The sequence below is a fragment of the Heliconius melpomene genome, chromosome 13 (assembly GCF_056956725.1).
Source record: "Heliconius melpomene rosina isolate 202511_hmr_F chromosome 13, ASM5695672v1, whole genome shotgun sequence".
Classification (NCBI taxonomy): Eukaryota; Metazoa; Arthropoda; class Insecta; order Lepidoptera; family Nymphalidae; genus Heliconius; species Heliconius melpomene.
In genome coordinates this window covers 2,755,185-2,775,339 of record NC_140401.1, presented here as the reverse complement: position 1 = coordinate 2,775,339, position 20,155 = coordinate 2,755,185, and the positions used below count along the sequence as shown (strand labels likewise).

The following is a 20,155-nucleotide window of genomic DNA, read 5'->3' as shown; positions in this document are numbered from 1 at the left end:
TCAAAATTTCGGCCTGTATTTATAACACGCGCTCAAGTCTAAGATTGATCTTGATATGCCGTTCCCATCTCATCATCGTATTCATTAACCTTTAAGTATGGACGTCGGGTCTGACAGACCAGACAGTTCTACGAATTCTACAAATCGGCCACTTCTCGGTGACCTCCGCCACTGAGTCTCCCAGTACCTTTCGTATTAGTGACAAAATGAATGTAGATAGCAGTGGTTGTGTCTCTGGGTTCAAAACACGTGAGTATTTAACTTTCTAAACGCGGCCTGGGTCTGTCAGACCCGACGTCCATGTTTCCCATACATGAATGATTTCAAAAAGCCATATATTTTTATAATATTACAAAATATACTTTAATATTTTAATTGTATTATTTGTATTCAAATGCTTTTATTGTTATATATCATATATTATTTTGCTTTGTTTGTTATATATTTTAGTAATATAAATATTATTTACCTAAAAAAGATTCAATTTTTTTAGTTTTTATGAAAAAATGGAAAAAAATGATCGACCTAGCACGTCAGGGACAAAAATATCGGTACTTTATAATCAACATCAAACAAAAGAATTGGACGACGACATTTTATAAAGAAAATAGCACTTTATCAAATAAAAAGACGCGTTTCGTGTACTAAACTACTCTAAGAATTGAAAATGACTTTGACTCGCGTTTCGCGATCTGATCTATCATTTATTGAACATGAAGCTAAAAAAATAGTTTTGGGTTCTTGAAAAACATGTACACTTTGCCCCCAAAAGATATATAGAAAGACAACACATACTTATGTTGACTGCAATCGTCCTGTTAGCCTACAATGTTGAAAGCCATTGTGTATCGATGTTCAATAATACCTTATCTTGAGGTGTTGTCAAAATTTTTATTTTATACCATAAGATTTAATTTCTGTATTTTTTTTAATTGTTAGACTTTATATTTTGTTAAAAAAATACTTATTTTATTATCTGTCTTTTTTTTATAGTATTATTTTCTTAAGAGTCATCCCATGTGGCCAAAGACTGAAATTGTGACTTTAAGTTACTTAAATCGTTGTGATGCGTAAACTTTAATAAAAAGCGATTTTATTTATATTGATTTTGTTTGATTTGAGGCTATTCATGTAAACTAAAACATAAAATTGTCTTCTTCCTTTAAAAAACAGACGGAATATGACCAATAAATCCACTGGTCTGACAGACCCGACGTCCATATGTGTGTTATAAAAAAATCACGTCCATAGTTAAAGGTTAATGATGTATCATGAATGAAAACGGCAACTCAAAACCGATCGCAGATTTGAGAGCAATTTATAAAATGTAAGGTCTTACAATAACTTTCACATTTTCTTAAATTATTTAAGTAGCGTAATTCTCTTGCCAAAAACCACTTTTATATTTGTTATCTACACAGAGTCGTTAATAACACCTGTCTTCATATTTCACTCATTTCCTCGCTTAAAATGTTAATCGGGAAATACGTGACCATTAGCCGGTGAAAGTACTTTAGTCGACTAATGTTGTTTACAGACTATATCGATTGGATAATTTAATTTTGAGGTAATTTATGCGAAATCTAATATTTGGACTTGGATATATTTTCTTAACTTAACTGAATAAGTGAAATTTATTTAGTTGTTTATGAATATTTTCAAAAGATTTTTATCGTTATATGGGGAACGGAGTGTCTTATCACTAGGATCCCTCTGCCTACCCAACTGTTTGTGGGATACAGTATGACAATGAGCTTTGAATAGTGCTATAGAGCACCACACCTCCAAAACCTTCATCCTTGAAATATATATATATATGTATATTGCTTTACAAAATATGTATTTAGATGACCTTTAGACGACAACCACGTTGAACTTACACTTAAGGATTGTTTACACGCTACAAACATCGATTTTGTGATTCATTCGCGGTGTGGGTACTTGCGCCAACGGTCTCGATTCCCACAAATTGGATTTAGTTGTTTTTCTTTTATATTTCTCTTTATGCTGTTGCACTTTTTATTAGTGTTGGAGAGGAATTTACGCTTCAGTGTGGTTTTAACTACCTTTTTGAGTCGCAAGTAGATTAGTTATTTAGACGGAAAAATAATAGTGTCAATTGTAATTAAATAAGTCGCCAAGAAGGCTTCTTTTAACTATTTTAATTTAATAATAATCGTGTTGGATAAATATGAAAGAAATTGGATAAAATTTAACCTAAGCATGAAAACTTGATACGGGTAATGCAATTTATTATTTAACACAAATTGCATAATTGCATTTTGGTGAATAATTGCATCTGTAGCCACTTCTTATCAAAATAAAATGAACTACCAGAATACATGGATTATTTTACTAACTTATATTTACATAAAATAAGTGGAAAATGGAGAACGAAGTGACTTCATAATTAATTTAAAATTTTCTCTACTTACTGCGTAATAAAGAGAGATAGACGTGAAAAGATTATCTTGTTCCCCTAACACGTATTTAATTAAGAAACTATTTTTAATATTTAGACGTGTTTATGTGGGTTTATTCTACACTTATTTCAGTTGTCATCCGAGGAAAAACTGAAAGTAACAAGCTAAATAAAAGCTCACTTCACTCATGTGAAGCCATACAATGTCATTAATTTATTTTACTATAGAACTAACGCATAAGTATACTTGACGCTTTGTAAAGCTATATGTCGTATAATTAAAGGAGATTTTGCCGGTTCAAATTCCACTCGTGATTACTATATTTTGTTAAAGTATTAAATATTTCCTTGAACTCTTTTAGAGAGCGCCAAAAATTTAATTTTACAATCTAATATGTACCTAATTTTATTTATACAAGCGAACATAGTAGAAAGGAGTAAATGACCACTAACTTACTTCGTAAATTTCGTTTTATTATTTGTGAAATGCTTGAAACGCTAATTTCTAAAGCGTACTTAACACATCCATAAAAATAATTCCACTGAATTTATTTAATCCCGAAAATCAAAGTACTTATTTATAGTTCATTTCTATACACGCTCAACATAACCTCTAACTAACATCGAAAGCTATAAGCAAAATAGGTTAAAAACACAAAATTTGTATGCCAAACTACTTTAGCTAGTTCGAAAACTTCCGTGGAAAGTTATGAAATGAAATAGCTTTGAAATTTCTGCACGTTTATGAAAATCATGTTAGAATTTATTGGTTAGAAAACGTATGAGGTATAATGCTTCACCATGTTCAATTGTAAATGGTAGTGGCGAACAGATGGTGGCCTGTCTACCCACCAGATCGCTTTGACGTTGACAGCGTGACTAAAGATCCTGTTGAACTTGCACGTGCCAGTAATTGCTTGTGAAAAACTATTCAAACATTAGCTAACGAGAGCAGAGCAGGACATATCCTATGTAGAAGGGGGTTTATTAGGTATTATATAAAGAATAATGACCTACTCTAGATGAACTTGTAATATATTTACACTAACATACATAATTTATACCCTCTTTGTATGCATTATGGTTGCAAGTTTGTTTCCTGCTTTAAAGACTAAATTGTCGGTTGAATTAACAACTACGTACAAAAGTGAAAGCAAAACATTGAATGGTTACAATGGTAAATAATACCATCTCTATCAATAACCACATAAAAAACCAAGAGAAAGAGTTTCTCGCTCCGATAATAAGACTAAACGCACGTTTAGTTTCGTCGTTCTAAACGTTGAGTTCCGCCACTCAAGGCGCTATGTATTGAAAATTGTACGGAGAGTTTGGAACGGAGTGTGTTAACACTCTGCCTACCCTGCTATATGAATTATTTGATAATTTACCTAAACCGAAAAAAAACTTCTATAACCCATATTTATAGTAATACAAATAGGTACAAACTGTCGACATTGTACCGCAAAGTTTTTGTATTCCTTTGATTGATCATCTCAGCTCGATAATCTCGCGAACAAAACGAAAAGCAATCGCAACAGATTAAACTTGGATTGTGGTTGACGAGTTATCGTTTTATTTGTAGAACGTGAGATACGACTTCTTCGTTTAATATTTATGTAAATAAAAGAATATTTTTAATAGAATATCTTTATTATTAGAAAATAAATATTATTTTAATATTATATATTAGAGAAATCAGCTTTTTTTTTCTTATATTTATTACAGGCAGTCGTGGCGCAGCGGCACAAGGGTGTGACTGTAACGCGACGGTTGTGGGTTCGATCCCCACTCGAGGAAGCGAAATATTTATTTACATTTATATTTCCATTTCTTCGCTCTGGTGTCGAGGCAAAGCGAGGCGTTGAGTTCTGCCACTCAACACGTAATGCCTCCAGAATTCGGCAGAAAGTTGGGAACGGAGTGTCTTAACACCAGGTTCCCTCTGCCTACCCTGCTGTGTGCGGGATACAGCGTATTGCTGATACAGCTGATTTAATTTTTTTTTAATATTACATTAGTCACTGATATTAATATATTGGTCTGTCTAAACACGATAGTTGGTGGTTAGCATTTCATACCCTGCTATATGTTGAAGCTGAAAAAAAACGTTTTTTTAGCCGAAACCCGATGGTTTCGTTACCACTCAATGAGATTTGTTATGTTTCCCGCATAAAATATAAAAATTTGATCAATTATATTTTTTGTAAGTTCAAAAAGTTGATTTGATGGTAGTCTCATGTACCTACATATTTTACAATTTTATTTTTAGCTATAGAATAATCTTTAAAAAAATATAGTCAATTATATACTCGTATAAAAATAGATTATTATCATGAAGTTACCTATATACATTCGAATTTATGTAGTATAGAATAGATAGAAAATTTTATATGAGCACTCAAATAAAACTCACAATAAAAATATAATGGCTGTCATTAATTCGCTATATCGTTATTTCTCACGTAACAGAGAGTGGGGAAAGCAAAATAAACGTAATTATGCGTGACCCTCGTCCATATCCCTCTATGATTTCCATTATAAATTATTTATCAACAATTAAAGTTCAAGGATTAAAGCTTTGATGTTATTCAATATTTATATAATTTAAAAGAAACCAATTTTAATATATATACTTTAGAAATAATCAACTTCACGCTGTATCCCGCACTCAGCAGGTAGGTTAGGGAACCTACTGTTACACTTCGATCCCCATTTTACGTCAAATTCGGAGGCATTGCGTTTTCAAGGGTAGAACTTGGTGTTCTGCCTAGATACCAGAGCGAAGAAATGAAAATATGCTCGAGTGGGGATCGAACCCACAACCAATGGCGCTTACAGTCACACTCTAGTGACCTTGCTCCACGACTGGCCTCAGTCCTAGCCTGGTATATTACAAATAGTTTTTTTATTTTAAGTTATTATAAAAAAGCTATTACAATATTACCTACAAGTGTATTTCAGCTTTCCTAGTAATCATTTTAGAAAAAAAATGTACCGTCATCCCAAACATCGTTTTTTTCCGTACCATGAATAATCTCAGCCAAACATAGAACAAGTAACACTACATAAAAATGTCATAAATTTTTTCCACTATCAAGAGAGTGCTCCCACCAGAGCCGGAATTTTATTTGTAAATGGATTTTAAATTAAAACTAGGTTGGGGGATTGTCTAGCATTTGATTACGAGGGGTTTGTCTGGTAGCGATCATTGAAATCGAATATTGCACAGTCACTGACTGTGAAACGGTTGAACATCGGTTTTTAATAATATTTCGCCCACTTCCATTAATTAAAATAGCGTTTGATGCAGATATTTATGTATGTATGCACTTGTACAGTTATTAAAGTATCTTTTCATAATATCTGCTTCTATACATGTTTTTTCATAATTGGTTTGAGGTTCTTTTCATATATTTAATCTAACGTGCCTGTTAGAAATTGTATAAATATTTTATGTTATTTGAAACTTGCTTTTATTTATCACTAAGAGGAGCTACGAATCACTATATTATTTTTAACGCTAACTAACAATATGTTTTTTTTCTCTTTCCGGTTATTGGCAGCTAGCTATACTATATGAGTACAGTATCCATGTGAAATATACACATTTCTAACCGAATGTAAATCAGCTTCACGCTGTATCCCGCACACAGCAGGGTAAGCAGAGGGTACCTAGTGTTAAGACACCCACTTTCTGCCGAATTCTGGAGGTTTTGCGTGTTAAGTGGCAGAACTCAACGCCGCGTTTTGCCTCGACACCAGAGCGAAGAAATGGAAATATAAACGTAAATAAATATTTCACTTCTTTGAGTGGGGATCAAACCCACGACCGTTGCGTTACTGTTACACCCTTTTGCCGCTGTGCCACGACGCCTCTAACAGAATATCACTAATAAATACCTAATAAAGAAATAAACTTCCGTGACATCGATTGCTTACAAGCATACGAGATCGTCCGCAATTATCTTACGAAATAATATCGTAAAGCATAGCTAGTGCGTGTTCTAAGTTCTCACGCACAAATGCAATAAACTTTTATGTTAATGCTAACCGTTGGAATTGAGAGATTCATATTTGTAAGAACGTTAAGAATATCAATACGTCGAAGAGTATTTTTCAACGATAATGTTACTTTTTGTTAAACTTTGTATATTAACATTATAGCTCTATGGTTCGGATACTTATCTACTTCGTGGGAATGTCTATACTTATATAGAATATTGCTATCCAAATGGAAGAAGGTATATAATTGAATGTATCTTTATAATATCATCAATATCTCTTTATAGCTTTGAATTCAAATAAATAAAAGTGGAGAACGGAGTGTCTTAACATTAGGTTCCATCTGCCTACCCTCCAATTCGCGGGGTACAGCGTAACACTGTATTTTTTTAATTAAAGTAAATGATTAGAGACAGAAACATATAACAACACCCTATCCACACACAAAGTGCACAGAATTGCTTAATAACTATTAATTTACCACGACAACCTGAGTTCACTGAAGGACAAAGGGACGGGCACTGGGCACTGGGCACGGACATTGGGCACTGGGCATGGGCACAGTATTTACAAAGTGCGGACGAGCCGTATAGACGCGGTAACGACCAAACAACACATTCACCGCGTTAATTGCAACCATGACTCCGTGTAGCCGATATCACAATACATTAATAAACAATCAAATATAACCTCTATTCTATGTGTAGAAAGATCTATTTTTGTTTGAATTCATTAGTGTCCCCTGTGTAATTGCATGCACTTATTTGGTATGCCTAATATGTGATGTGAGACCACGAGTCAACTAATATTTCGACGCGACAGGGCAATCTACTGTGGATATTGTTAGCTAAATATAAAATAGCTCGTTCGTTTTGGCAATTTTTTTAATTTGTTTTACGTTTATGATTTTCTCGTTAGTTTAAAAAAAACTGTATATTAATTCAATTTATCTGTATATGAAGCTGATGTCATAGTCGTGAATTCGATTAACAATAGAAATTCGATTAACCGGACTAATTGTTAAAATCCGTATAAGTGAATATATAAAAGCAGTGGGCTTTGCGTATATGTTGTTCAAAATAATATGTGTTTATTAAAAACAACAAATATATAAATTAAAAGATATATATAGAATTATTAAGAGATTCTTTTTTCCATAAACGAGTACGAAAGACTACATGTTATAGTAGTCAGGGCTGGAGTTTCTACTATATAAAACAAGCCGTTTCTCTTTTCCTAGCGCAGTATACATTAGCACTTGTATAATCTCGTTGAGACCCCTTCCAGTCCTAGGCACAATTTATCTCTAATCTTGATATTTACTAAAACACCACATTACATAACCCTATAAGCAGCTGCTCCCAACCCTCATCAGCTTAAGCGAGGGTTCTCCAGTTCCGCTTGGATAACCACAGCCCCCTAGCACATATACTTACATAATTATGACTAGTAAAACTCATAGTTTTTCAAATATACGTTTTTTGTTTTAAAGCCGTAATTATGTCTACTATATTTTTTTTATTCATATATAAGCCTTTATTTTCTTAGTAGTAGTTAGAATATATTTTACTGTGTGAATAATAATTATGCAGACGGTATTTGGATTGATTGATTCGAGTAAGACATAAATATTCTTCAATGACACTTACAAACACCGTTGAAATAGTCATGCCTGAAGTGTTCAAATGGGATATTCATTTCTTTGTTCTTTGGTGAGGCGTTAAGTTCCGCTACTTAACACAGGTCCAGAATTATGCGGAAAGTGGAGAACGAAGTGTCTTACCACTAGGCTCCTTCTATCTGCTACCTTCGGAATACATTGAGAAGCTGAAAATTGAAAAGTCTGTGGTATACAAAAACACGAGCCTATAGATTAATGAGCGAATAATATTATAATGGAACGCTATAAACTTGCGCATATAATCCATTAACACATTTCAAACATTATCCCGGTATTTTAAATCTTCAACATACGGCCATTTCAGTCCTAATCCCCGCGATTCTTGTTTGGCCCTGGACAAAGGGCAGAATGGGGCCGGCAGATAAACGGATTAAAATTTTCCCAATTTATAGCTCTGCAGAATTAAAGTAACTTTCATATATTGGTGTGCTGTCCGTTTTAATACAACATTTAAGTAAATTATTATTTGTTGTGTGAAAATAAGCTTTTTTTCGCTTAAAAGCGGTTGACTTATGTAATATTCTTACACCGATATGATTATAGATATATTTGGTAATATAAATTAATTTGCGGTGTTGAGTTCCACTGCTCAACACACAATGCCTCCATAATTCGGTGGAAAGTGGGGAACAGAATTATCTTAACATTAGGTCCCCAGGTTTCCTCTTCAGGATACAGAGTAAAGCAAAAAAATATATATTGTCGGCATATAAAAAACTTAATGTTTTTGAAATTTTATCACATCTCTTATATTTTAACCGATCTAAATAAACAGATATTATCATTATTATGAAAAGAGGCTGAATGAGATCAATATGTAAATAATTTGACCATGTATAATTCCTGAATATTCATCGGAACATTCCACGATCCGTCCCTTAGAACCGCTCTCCCGTAGCGAACCCCACTAATTTCCTTTGAAACCTAGGCTTTCCGTACTCGTTTGTATGTAGGTACAAGTATCCGAAATGTAATGCGACGCTTGGTTGCGCCATTTGTACAAAATTACTTTACGGAACTCAATTTCAATGGATATCCCATTAGTTTCAACATTTGAATTATTTGTATACAAACTACATACGAGTATAATAAATTAATTTTCCTTCAATTCGCGTAAATTCGCTCAGTTTATTTATTATTGTCGTTTGGTCAAAAAGGTTTTAGAAGCTAGTATGGAGTAGAGTCTATCTAATAAGAGTATAATAAATATTACATTTATTTAATTGCATTATTCCTTACTTTTTATAACACTAATTAATACCTCCTCATTAAATTGTTGATACCTGTAAAATTTAATTAAAATTTACTTAGTTTTACTTACTAAATATTATTAATACACTAAGAAACCACTCCAATACAACACAAGTAAACTATCAAATATATCCAATATCGCAAAGCGAGAGTTTATCGAAGAGCTTCCTTAAGCTCCCACTGAATTGTATCAACAAAGTAACCTCATTAATTAAGCAATCATCCAAGTCTTTGACGTGGCTAGGTCCTAAGAGGTGCCTGGCATCCTTAATCACTATTAACAAGACTCTGATGAATTTTGAATAGATTACTCCTAAAATTCTCTTAAAGTCTTAATTTGTTCCTCCTTTCTGTACATATTGGGATTGACTTCAACTTCATATCTTGTTATGAGAAGTTATATCGGAATTTATTATCCTCTAACTAATACAATAGATTTAATAAGGTGTTTGTGTATAATATGGCTACACAATTTGTCTGTCGCAAAATTTATTTTTTCTATTTTATTTTTGGTGGTTTTAATCATAGAATTAAGGGGGGAGCGGAGTGTCTTAACACTATTCTCCCTCTGTCTACCTTTCTTCTTCTTCAGAGTGAAGCTGTAATTTTTCTATTATCCCTTAAATATATGTCGTATATCAAATATATGCAAAGCATCTAGAAAACTGTTTTTTTGTAGTTGAGATTGCAACTCTTTTAAATGTTTTTTTTTTGTTGAATTTAAAATTGAAGAAAACGGTGAAGTAAAAGAATCTATTCTTTGCTAAATTAATTACCACTCTATTGATTTACCACAAAGACCCCCAAAGTAGAATATACTCGTAGTTTTGGTTGAAATTTGGAAGTGTATGGACTTCTCTAATATGTATGTATATGAATATTGGATTAAGTTTGTTTGTTGCTTGTCTACAGTCTACGAGCTCGGTCTCGATTCTGTAGAGTTCCAGATACAGTGCGTGTGACGTGTGCACTAAGTCAGTGGTTACAGTGTTGCTAGTATCAATAGTTGTTCGTGTTTGATCTGTATTTAGGCAACAGAAAATAATATAATTAAACAAATTTTAGTTTATTGGTTTCTTAAAAAAATCGTTTTTAAGCTTTTAATATAGAATATTAAATAAAGAAGGAAAATATATTGGTTAATAAATACTATAAATATGCAATTCAGAAAAGTATGCAATTATTACACCATAAAGAAAATAATAATTTGAGTTTAAGCTCTCTAATTTGAAAAATGAAATAAAGTTAAAATCACATTATAAATTCATAATCGACTTTTATAATAATATTGAGGTATAATTTTTTCATCTTAAAATATAGGACCTTCGCGTGAATGGTAAGTCATTATTATGTGGGTACAGTAAATTATGAGAAACCTATAAAAACTACCTGAACCTGTTAATTTAAAATGCGGTTACACTACCTCTAGAAATAATGATTAAGAATATCTTATAGTTTTTATAAAAATGGATGCATATATAGATTCTCATATAAAAATAAAATATGGTGATATTTTATTTTTAATGAGACTCTATTTTAATATAATTTTATTCAAGATTTAAATAATTCTGCCGTCATGGCGCAGTGAAAGAGCATCTGATAGAAAATATGACGTTAAATGTATTTGTAATTACCCTGCACTAGCAAAATTTCAAAAATTTGGCGGATTGCGGTGAATGTGGCGATGACTTAAATTAAAAAACTAGTCATATTTCGTTATATATGTATAATTTTTACACAGCAGGTAGGCAGAACGCAGAGTATCTCCCCACTAGGTTCCCGAAAACCAAGTATGAAGATATTCAGACACGAGTTGATTATTCAAATATTATTTTACATATTTAATTACAAAAGCTTAAATTTGAGCTGATTTTACGATACTATTATTCTTTTTATTTACGTTTTAAATTATTATGGAAACATAAGAATGCTACAATAAAAAAAAATATCTCGTTCAACATCTGATACTTAACTCCAGCTAACCATTAATCTCGGTAATCAACGGTTAGAGCGCTACCTGCTTTAATTATTTTTAAACGAAACTTAAAAAATCTGTTTTGTAGGTAAAAAACCCAACGCATTAGTTGGATCGATTACATGACCGTCAGGCGAGGCACAAACTGGTTCCAATCCACTTGTTTTATATTTTTGTTATCTCTGTCTAATTCAGCGTACGTGATAGAGACAATAAATATACATTTCTAGGAATATATAATTGAAAATATAGTGTAAGCGCTAAAAATATAACAAACTTTGAAAGCTTAAATTTTGTCCTTATAAGATAAAATTGAAGCTTAATTTTATTTAAAAAAAATGCCTACACTTACTAGTACTTGGATATAGTATGAAATATATAAGCAAATTTCTAATTTCCAATAATTTTTACGTCGTCATATAGGTAAATATTCTTTCCTTGCAAAATAAAATTCTCATTACCGCGGTCGTTGTTTAAAATAACACTTCGATTGTTTTCCTCCGAAAACATAAAGGACCAGCCGGGTTATTTATAACGCGTTAGACCTCTGAGTTTTGGCTTTTTCGGCTCTGAATTTTTCTTGAGCTTTATTTGTAGAAATATAAGGTTTATATTCGATTAATTTATTTTAAATCTTTCGTTGGATCTGCCCTAAGGTAAGTCCCTTCCGAGGATAGAAAGTTTGGCATCGATAGCTTTATCGTGAAGTCGGGCATGCAAAAGTGCAAAGTATGTTTAACCTTTTTTGGAATGTTTCTATCTTATCTGTGGTAATATCAGATAGATGTTTTGATCGATATATTTTTAATCTATTATAATATATTTTTTTACGGTTAATTAGACATAAACTTACTAACTTACAATAATGATATTTTAAATTAATTATATTTTTTTATAAAAGTAAACTTACAAAAGGAAAAAAACAATTTCCAAACATCGCACGTATACAAATGAATATACGAAATTATTTCCCTAAAAAGTTGGTATAAATCTTCGGGCCTGAATGAGTAACGAGTCGATAAAGTTCTTGAGATGAATTGCCTACTTTTCATTGTGAATTTAACTTGAACGTGTATAGAATATTTTAAATTACAAAATTAATTATAATTTTATTTTAGGATTTTTAAATACAATACACTATTTACTCATTGTGTTGTCGGGAAATCCTATTCATCGTGTTCCAGTATAAGTAAATTCTAAATATTATTGAAAAAAGTTTAGACAATTTTACATATAAAATTAAATCACAGTGTCAGTTACTTCTTCATTTGCTTGAAGCCAGTACATACATCTATCATCTATGATCTAGCACGTACATTAAATATACTACTTACTAATAATAAATGTTAATATAATACATAATAATAAAAAAAAAACCATCTAACAAAACACTAATGAACTAAATAAACGAGATGAACATAAAATAAAGTGACAATAACTATATTCGTTTCAACTTTTTACTTTCATCAATGGAGCGCCTACTGGTCTACAATCATGTATATTATCTCAGCATCTCGCTATCTAAGGAATGATATATAAACCAGTTATCAAATATGCACGACCATCGACCGACGGGTTTAGAGCGAGCACTGGACCAACCACTTGAATGGTTCTCCATGCCTCCATGGGTAAATATTTGTATTACCATGTTTTCTATACAAACTTAGGTATTTATATTGCATAGTTTATTATGTAGTATATGATAATCTGCTATAAAAGTTGCATATTGTTTTTCCTTGTTTAGTTTGTGCATTCTTAGTTTGTATATCTTATATTGAGATTGGTTTCTTTATATTCTGTAAAGTAGCTATTATTATAAACACTAATATTTAAAATTTAGAATCGCTGTATTTCATTCTAATATGTTTTAAAAATGAGTAGTATAGAGAATACAAAAAAAATGAGTGAAATTTTATTCGTACTATTTCCACTCTTTAAAATAAATATTTAATGTCTTCAGAATTCGGTAAAAAAATAGGAACGGAGTGTCATAACACTAGATTCCCTCTACCTCTCTGCTGTGCGCAGGACTGTATCCCTAAACCCTCAAAAAATCATGCATAAACCTAATTCAAAGTGGACATATATGAAGATACAATCAATCGACTCACGATCGCTTGGGGCCGCCGCACACATGGCGCAGAACAACGCCGCAAACACCACAATCACACGTAAGCCCATTGTTAGTTCACAGTTAACTGTTAGTATTTACTCGATCAGCTTTATATATAATGGCCGTGTCTGCCCACGGCATCATTAGATCCATCTGAATCGGCCTTGACAATTGAATAATAACCTAGCTACCTCATTGTTGGTGTTTTGCTCTGGTTGGATCTGTAAATGTTTTATATATAGCTTCACGCTGTGTGCTTCCCACAACAAAGTAGGTAGAGGGAACCTAGTGTTAAGACACTCCGTTCCCCATTCTTCTTCCTCCTGGCATTAATCCCGGCTATTGCCAGGGTCTGCCCTCCTACTCAACCTACTCCACTTTGCACGGTCTTTTGCGTCCTCGGTGGTTAGACCATTGGCTCTCATGTCCTGCATCACGACATCCAGCCAGCGCTTCCTTGGGCGTCCAGGAGGTCTCACTCCAGGAACTGATATAGCAAGGCACTTGCATCCGACATAGTTCTTAGGCCGGCGCGTAACGTGGCCAAACCATCTCTGGCGGCGCTCTTGGAGCTTATCCGCTACGTCACGGACCCCAAGACTACCTCGAATGAATGTGTTGCGTATGCGGTCAGACCGCGTTACGCCGCACATCCACCTCAGCATCTTCATTTCCGTGACGTGAAGCTCCTGAGTGTGCCGAGATAGTGCCGGCCAACATTCGCTGCCGTATAAAAGAACCGGTCGGATGATGCTCTTGTATATCAGCCCCTTGAACTTGGGCGGTATTCTGCGGTCGCAGACCACACCAGTGACCTCCCGCCATTTGGCCCAGGCAGCGCTTATCCGCCCTTGGACATCGTGATCGATGCCTCCAGACTCGTGCATAACGGATCCAAGGTACCTGAACTTCTCCGACTTAACGGCTGGCTCAGGACCTATAAGGATGGTGCTCGAGTCCCGGCTCCCGCAGGCCATGTACTCTGTCTTCGACACATTTAGTTTAAGACCGCCGTTCTCAAGCGTACCCTTCCAGAGGTTCACTTTACGCTCCAGCGTCAGTCGGTTCTCGGCAATGAGTGCTATGTCGTCGGCATACATCATCAGCCATGGAGGCTGGTCCTGGATGTGAGCCGAGACAGTATCGAGCACTACATTGAATAAGAACGGACTAAGAGCCGAGCCCTGGTGAACCCCCACTGTAATCGGGAAGGGTCTAGTGTCGCCAACAGCAGTCCTAACCATAGAAGCGGAATCGTGGTACATGTCTCTGATAATCTCAATATAGGCCTCAGGGATCCCTTTGGATCGCAATGCCCACCAGATACACTGACGAGGCACACAGTCAAAGGCCTTCTGCAGATCTAAAAAGGCCACATGCAGAGCTCTCCTTTTTTCCCTGTATGCCTCCATCAAAGTTCTGAGGGCAAAAATGGCGTCCATGGTGCCCGATCATGGCTGAAATCCATATTGAGACTCAGAGATAGTACACTCTCGGCGGAGCCTGAGGTCGATCATGCGCTCGAAGAGCTTCATGGTATGACTCATAAGCTTAATGCCCCTATAACTACCAATAAATTTGTAAATAGGGGTAATGAAGCTAAGCCGCCACTGATGCGGCATCTTACCAGTGTTCAAGATATGGTTAAAAAGGTCAGTAAGCATGAGCACACCAAGAGAGCCCAACGATTTCCACGCTTCGATCGGAATGTCGTCAGGTCCCACCGCTTTTCCGTTCTTCATGCGTCCATTCCCCATTATCAGCATTATATAATGGCCTCAATATTTAAGATGGTTGGATGCAAAACTAAATTGATATTAAGTACAGATTAAAAGAAATTAATATTAATAGATAATTTTGAATTTATCGAAAAAAGTAATAGATGAACCTATCTAGCCGCAATGTAAGCAGAACCATTACTATGTTCTATTTATTATACAATCACCTAATAGTGGTACCAAGTATATGTGTATATTTTTTGTATTATAAAAAAAAACTGTTACAGTTAAATGTGTAAATTGATAACCCTGATTTAAAATAGAATACGCTCATTATATGGACATCTGTTCAGGTCCAGGAACCCCATAATCGTTGACAGTCGAAAGTTGTTAACCACTAGGTGGACCAATAAATTCAAATATATATTTACGTTTTCTGTAATATCAGTACTAAAAAAATGAATATATTTGTATTTCCTTAAGAATCATTAATTATAAACATACGAGTATATAAGGATAAATTTGTAACATAGTAATCTAAAAATGTTAACTGATATAATAAAATGGTTGTACGTTTTTCTACTTAGTGTAATATGTATAAATTTTTTATTTATTTAATTAATAGTTTATTTTTACCTATTATAAAATAAAATAGCCATTTACATAGATAAATTACCAATTTTCCACTCTAAAAACATGCACATTCGTTCATTAGACATTAAGCAAGTTTAAAGGGTAGCGAATACTGAATCGATATGCGTTGCTAACATCTTTTGTTGTTAGGGATCATCCCCTACTGGGCCTAAGCCACCCTAACGCGTACGAGAGGACTTTACAAAGCGGATATACATTTAGATATGCGTTTGTATTTGAATAGCAGTAGTTAATGTATAAATTGCAACTTATGTTTGTGTATATTCTGTTATAAACAGTAATGTGAAGTGAGCCAAGTTAAATGTTGAGTAATGCGTCGTTCTTGATTTCACCTACTAACCAATGGAGATCTATATGGGTGCCGAGTACTGATGTCCAGTCGGGATGAAATTCAAACTCTGAATTTCCTTCGATATTTTTTTACGTAGTAGTTTTAGTGTAGTCCTCCTTCTTTCAGTCCTTAGTCTTGTACTGGACTGGACGTAGGTATTTTATTTAGTGCCTGGTCGTAAAAATTTGGAGCTTTAAATTCTGAGTTTTTATTTCATTATAAAAAATATGATTTTCTTTTAAACAAACCAACTAAATAATTGAGTGATTTTTTGTCTCATCGAGGCAGAACTGATATCGATTAAACACAGTATCATAATAACATTCGATTCTAAGCTCAGCTAAATTTAAAAAAAAGAGTCTTATACAGATAACAAAATATTATTTAAAATGTAAATAAATAAAAAAATATGTTTATTAATGTAGGCGGCATTGTTCAATGCGAAAGGAACAATGAACTCATGTTTTCTACAATGTAAGGAATGTTTGTCGTTAACATTGTCTTGTACTAGTCTACTAGTCTACTAGTAAAATTGAGACCGGTTGTATCTCTTATCAGACTAGTTTTTATGTAAGTAATAAAATTTGATATTTTAATTTAATGATTGAAGTACGCGCTTACAAGTATATATTTTTATTATTAAAAATTAGGTAATATAAAGAATAATTTGTTTTTTAAAAAACTGTATTTTTTAAAATTTAATTTAAAGTTTATTTACATTGGTTTTGATATTGATACTTTTTGGTGGAATAATTTTTTTAACGATATGCGATTTAAAAAAGAATTAAAATATATTAAATTATTTTAAAATATATTCGATAATTTATTGACTCGGCTTGGTTGCTTACTGTAAAATAGTGCACCTGCAAAGCCGTATTTTATAGCTCGTATAGCTTATCTGTATAATAGAAAATAGATATTATTTATAGAAGCCACTCCATTTTAAAAATAATTGCTGAACACGTCTTACGAGTTTGTGTTTAACAAATTAGGTATCGAACTAGTTTCAGAACGGCTCTAGTAATTACAAGTAAGGCAATTATTTGCCGTTAATTAACAGTGCGTTCGTGGTAAATTTATTCCCTTTTTTTATCTACACGTATCTCATTTTCATGTTAAGTAGGAAAGCGACATACGAGTATCTACTTTATTAACTCTTTACTTATTTCAAAATATAATATACTAAATCAACTGACAATTTCTAAATGTACTAGGAATATATTTATTGAGGGTAGGTACTTGAAATATATGCTATATATTAATATTTAACATATATTTCAATTACCTAAGTCTATTTAATTGTTTAGTGGCGCAGGGGCACAAGCATTTAATTGTAAATGCAGACAGGTTGTGGGTTCGATTCCATTCGAAGAAATGAAATATTTAATATTTTCATTTCTTCGCTCTGCGGCGGGGTTGAGTTCCGCCAATCAACACTCAATGCCTCCAGAATTCAGCTGAAAGTGGGGAAATTGCAATTATTATAAATGCACTGCCCTTGATATTACTATAATTTTACCTTTTTAATTCAATAATATCACGATACTTCACGATTAAGTACGTCTATAGTACGTCGTATCGCCTCTGCAAAGAGGCAAGTAGTTTTCAGTTAAAACGCTAGCTGTGCCACTTTGCTTTGCTATGAACAGTTCCGTGAATAGCTCCTTTTACCTTTGAATATATCTTCCAAGACTGGTACTTGTTTAAATAGTTTTCCTTACGGTTTTGTAAAGATTTGTTTTTGAAAATAAAAACTATTTATTTGTTTTGTTTATATAGACATAAAACTATCATTATTAAATATTTCGTAGAGATTTATAATTGATTTTAAGGCTGTAAAAGACCCAGACAGATATTCTAAATTATTATAACATTAGCTTTAATTTATTGACACGGGTTATATGGAAAACAAGTCGTAATATTTTGAAAAATGTGAGCTAGTTTATCACCTCACTCCAGGGAAATGACGCAGAAACGTAAGTACAGTTTTATGAGAGCCCCGTGGCGAGGTGTTAGGCCACATTTCATACTAGTTTATACTACGTACTTTGTAATAGTGTTCTAACTACATAATTATTGTGTCTAACAAGGTTTTATATACACCAATTTCTTACTGAAACATTATTATTTTATGGTTTACTTAATAAAATTGAAAAATAACGTAACAATTAACATAAACAACCTGTTATAGAATAAAATTAGAATTTATTTTTATTCTTAAGATAATAACTTTAATTTTATGTATAATTTCAAGTAGACTATATAAGGCTATGATTAGAATAAATGTTTAAATTGTAGACAGAATAGGTTCGAACTATCTCTACAGGCGTTGCTGCGGGCGTTCTCCCTGTGAATTATAAATCCGAGGACCTTACGTTGAAAAACTTCCAATTGCCTTCCAATTTACGAGAGCTATAAATATTTTGTTTTCTCCCATTCAAAGTTGAAAGCCAACTTGCCTCATAATTCTGTCGTACGGTGGAAACTTCGTAAGTTAGAGTCGACGTGTTCATAGAACTTTTATACAGTTTTTATACATTTCAATTAGGTGCGTTCTCCATTTGTCTTATAGCTTTTCATAGCCAGCTCATTAATAAAGTATTGTTTAAAATTATCGCAATTTTATACCGCAGAATTCTGGAGGCGTTGCGTGTTAGGTGGTGTAACATAACGCCGTGCTTTGCCTTCTTATTGCAGTAAGAAAAATGAAAATATTAAATATTTCATGTCCTCGAGGAGGAATCGAACCTACAACCTGTCGCTTTAACCTTTTATATTTTCATTTCCTCGCTCTGGTGACGAGAAAGAGCGCGCAGCATTGAGTTCCACTCCACTCTAGGTTCCCAGGTTCCCTCTACCTACCCTGCTGTGTGCGGAATGCAACGTGGATATAAAAACGACAAAGCTACATTTTCCTTGGTCGGAAGCCAGCCTTACCAAGACGCGCTCAAAGGGGATGATTCACTTATTGAATAGGGAGATAATGGAATGAAACATATTTCAGAACTAAGTTTGTGTTCCTTCAAATACCTAAAGTTACAATAGATAATAGTATCCGACGTAACGTAAAGGAATTTCTTTGGGAACACCATAACCAAAATTGGATTAATGCACATAATAACTTGGCTCTTATGCTTTTGAAGGTAAACTAGTAGAGTTATTGTCGATTATAATTTTATTATAAAGTTATTTTGTTATTATTAGGTAAAAGGTATTTTTATTAATTTCAATTTAATAATAGGCAACTCTTTTTATTTACTTTGTAAATTTTCTTAAGTATTAGATTATTAAAGACATTTTTTTTCAATTTGATACTATTTATTCATTTAGAATAAAAATAAACTGCAGTAGAGTAGTTGTAATTTAACTAGTATTTTCATGCTGACAAAAAAGACTATAAAAAACCTTTAAAATTTCGTCAAAGATAAGATATGCGATAGCTTTAAACGTTGGTTTAAATATTTTCAAGCTAGGAAAGTAATAAAAAGTTCGATCGCACGAGTAGTTTTGGAGCAATATAACGGACGAATGAACACGGATATTTCGCTAATACTGTTACAGACAGCTCGCCAATATATATTTATTTTATTTTTTAGAGATGGTTTATTTAAATGTATTAGAATGGTGTTTAGAAGTTTAGAAAATTCAGCAAATTTGTAAAAATAATTAAATTTAGAATTTTGATTTTGGAACATTTATGAACTGTTAATAATATTATCTATTATTTTATTATCAGTCTTACCCGAAAAGACTAAGAAATGACACGATTTTTCTTTAGCTTCATGCTGTATCCTGCATATAGCAGGGTAGGCAGAGTAAATTAATGTTTTTTGTTAAATATTAGAACTTTTACACTACGGACGCGACCGTTTTTTGTAACTTTCGTTATTGTTCGTTTTTTGTACCAGCTGTAAATATTTTTTCTTTCATAATTCCTAAAAGAATCCACATATTTGAAAATAGAAATAATTCATTTCCCCATTGATAGTCTAAATAGTAAATATA

At 33.1% G+C, this 20,155-nt stretch overlaps 2 protein-coding genes across 10 annotated transcripts in view; one reads left to right on the top strand and one right to left on the bottom strand.

The window, feature by feature from the left end:
* LOC146532460 (calcyphosin-like protein) overlaps window positions 1-13,577 on the bottom strand; it is a 43,339-nt gene extending 29,762 nt beyond the window's left edge. Inside the window, exon 1 of the mRNA XM_085195935.1 lies at window positions 13,446-13,577. Coding sequence (XP_085052061.1) covers window positions 13,446-13,515 — 70 coding nt within the window. The 5' untranslated portion in view covers window positions 13,516-13,577. The remainder of the gene's footprint in view (window positions 1-13,445) is intronic.
* The window catches only part of stan (Protocadherin-like wing polarity protein stan), a 144,096-nt gene that overhangs the window by 14,724 nt on the left and 109,217 nt on the right, over window positions 1-20,155 (top strand). The gene's annotated exons all lie outside the window — the stretch shown is intronic.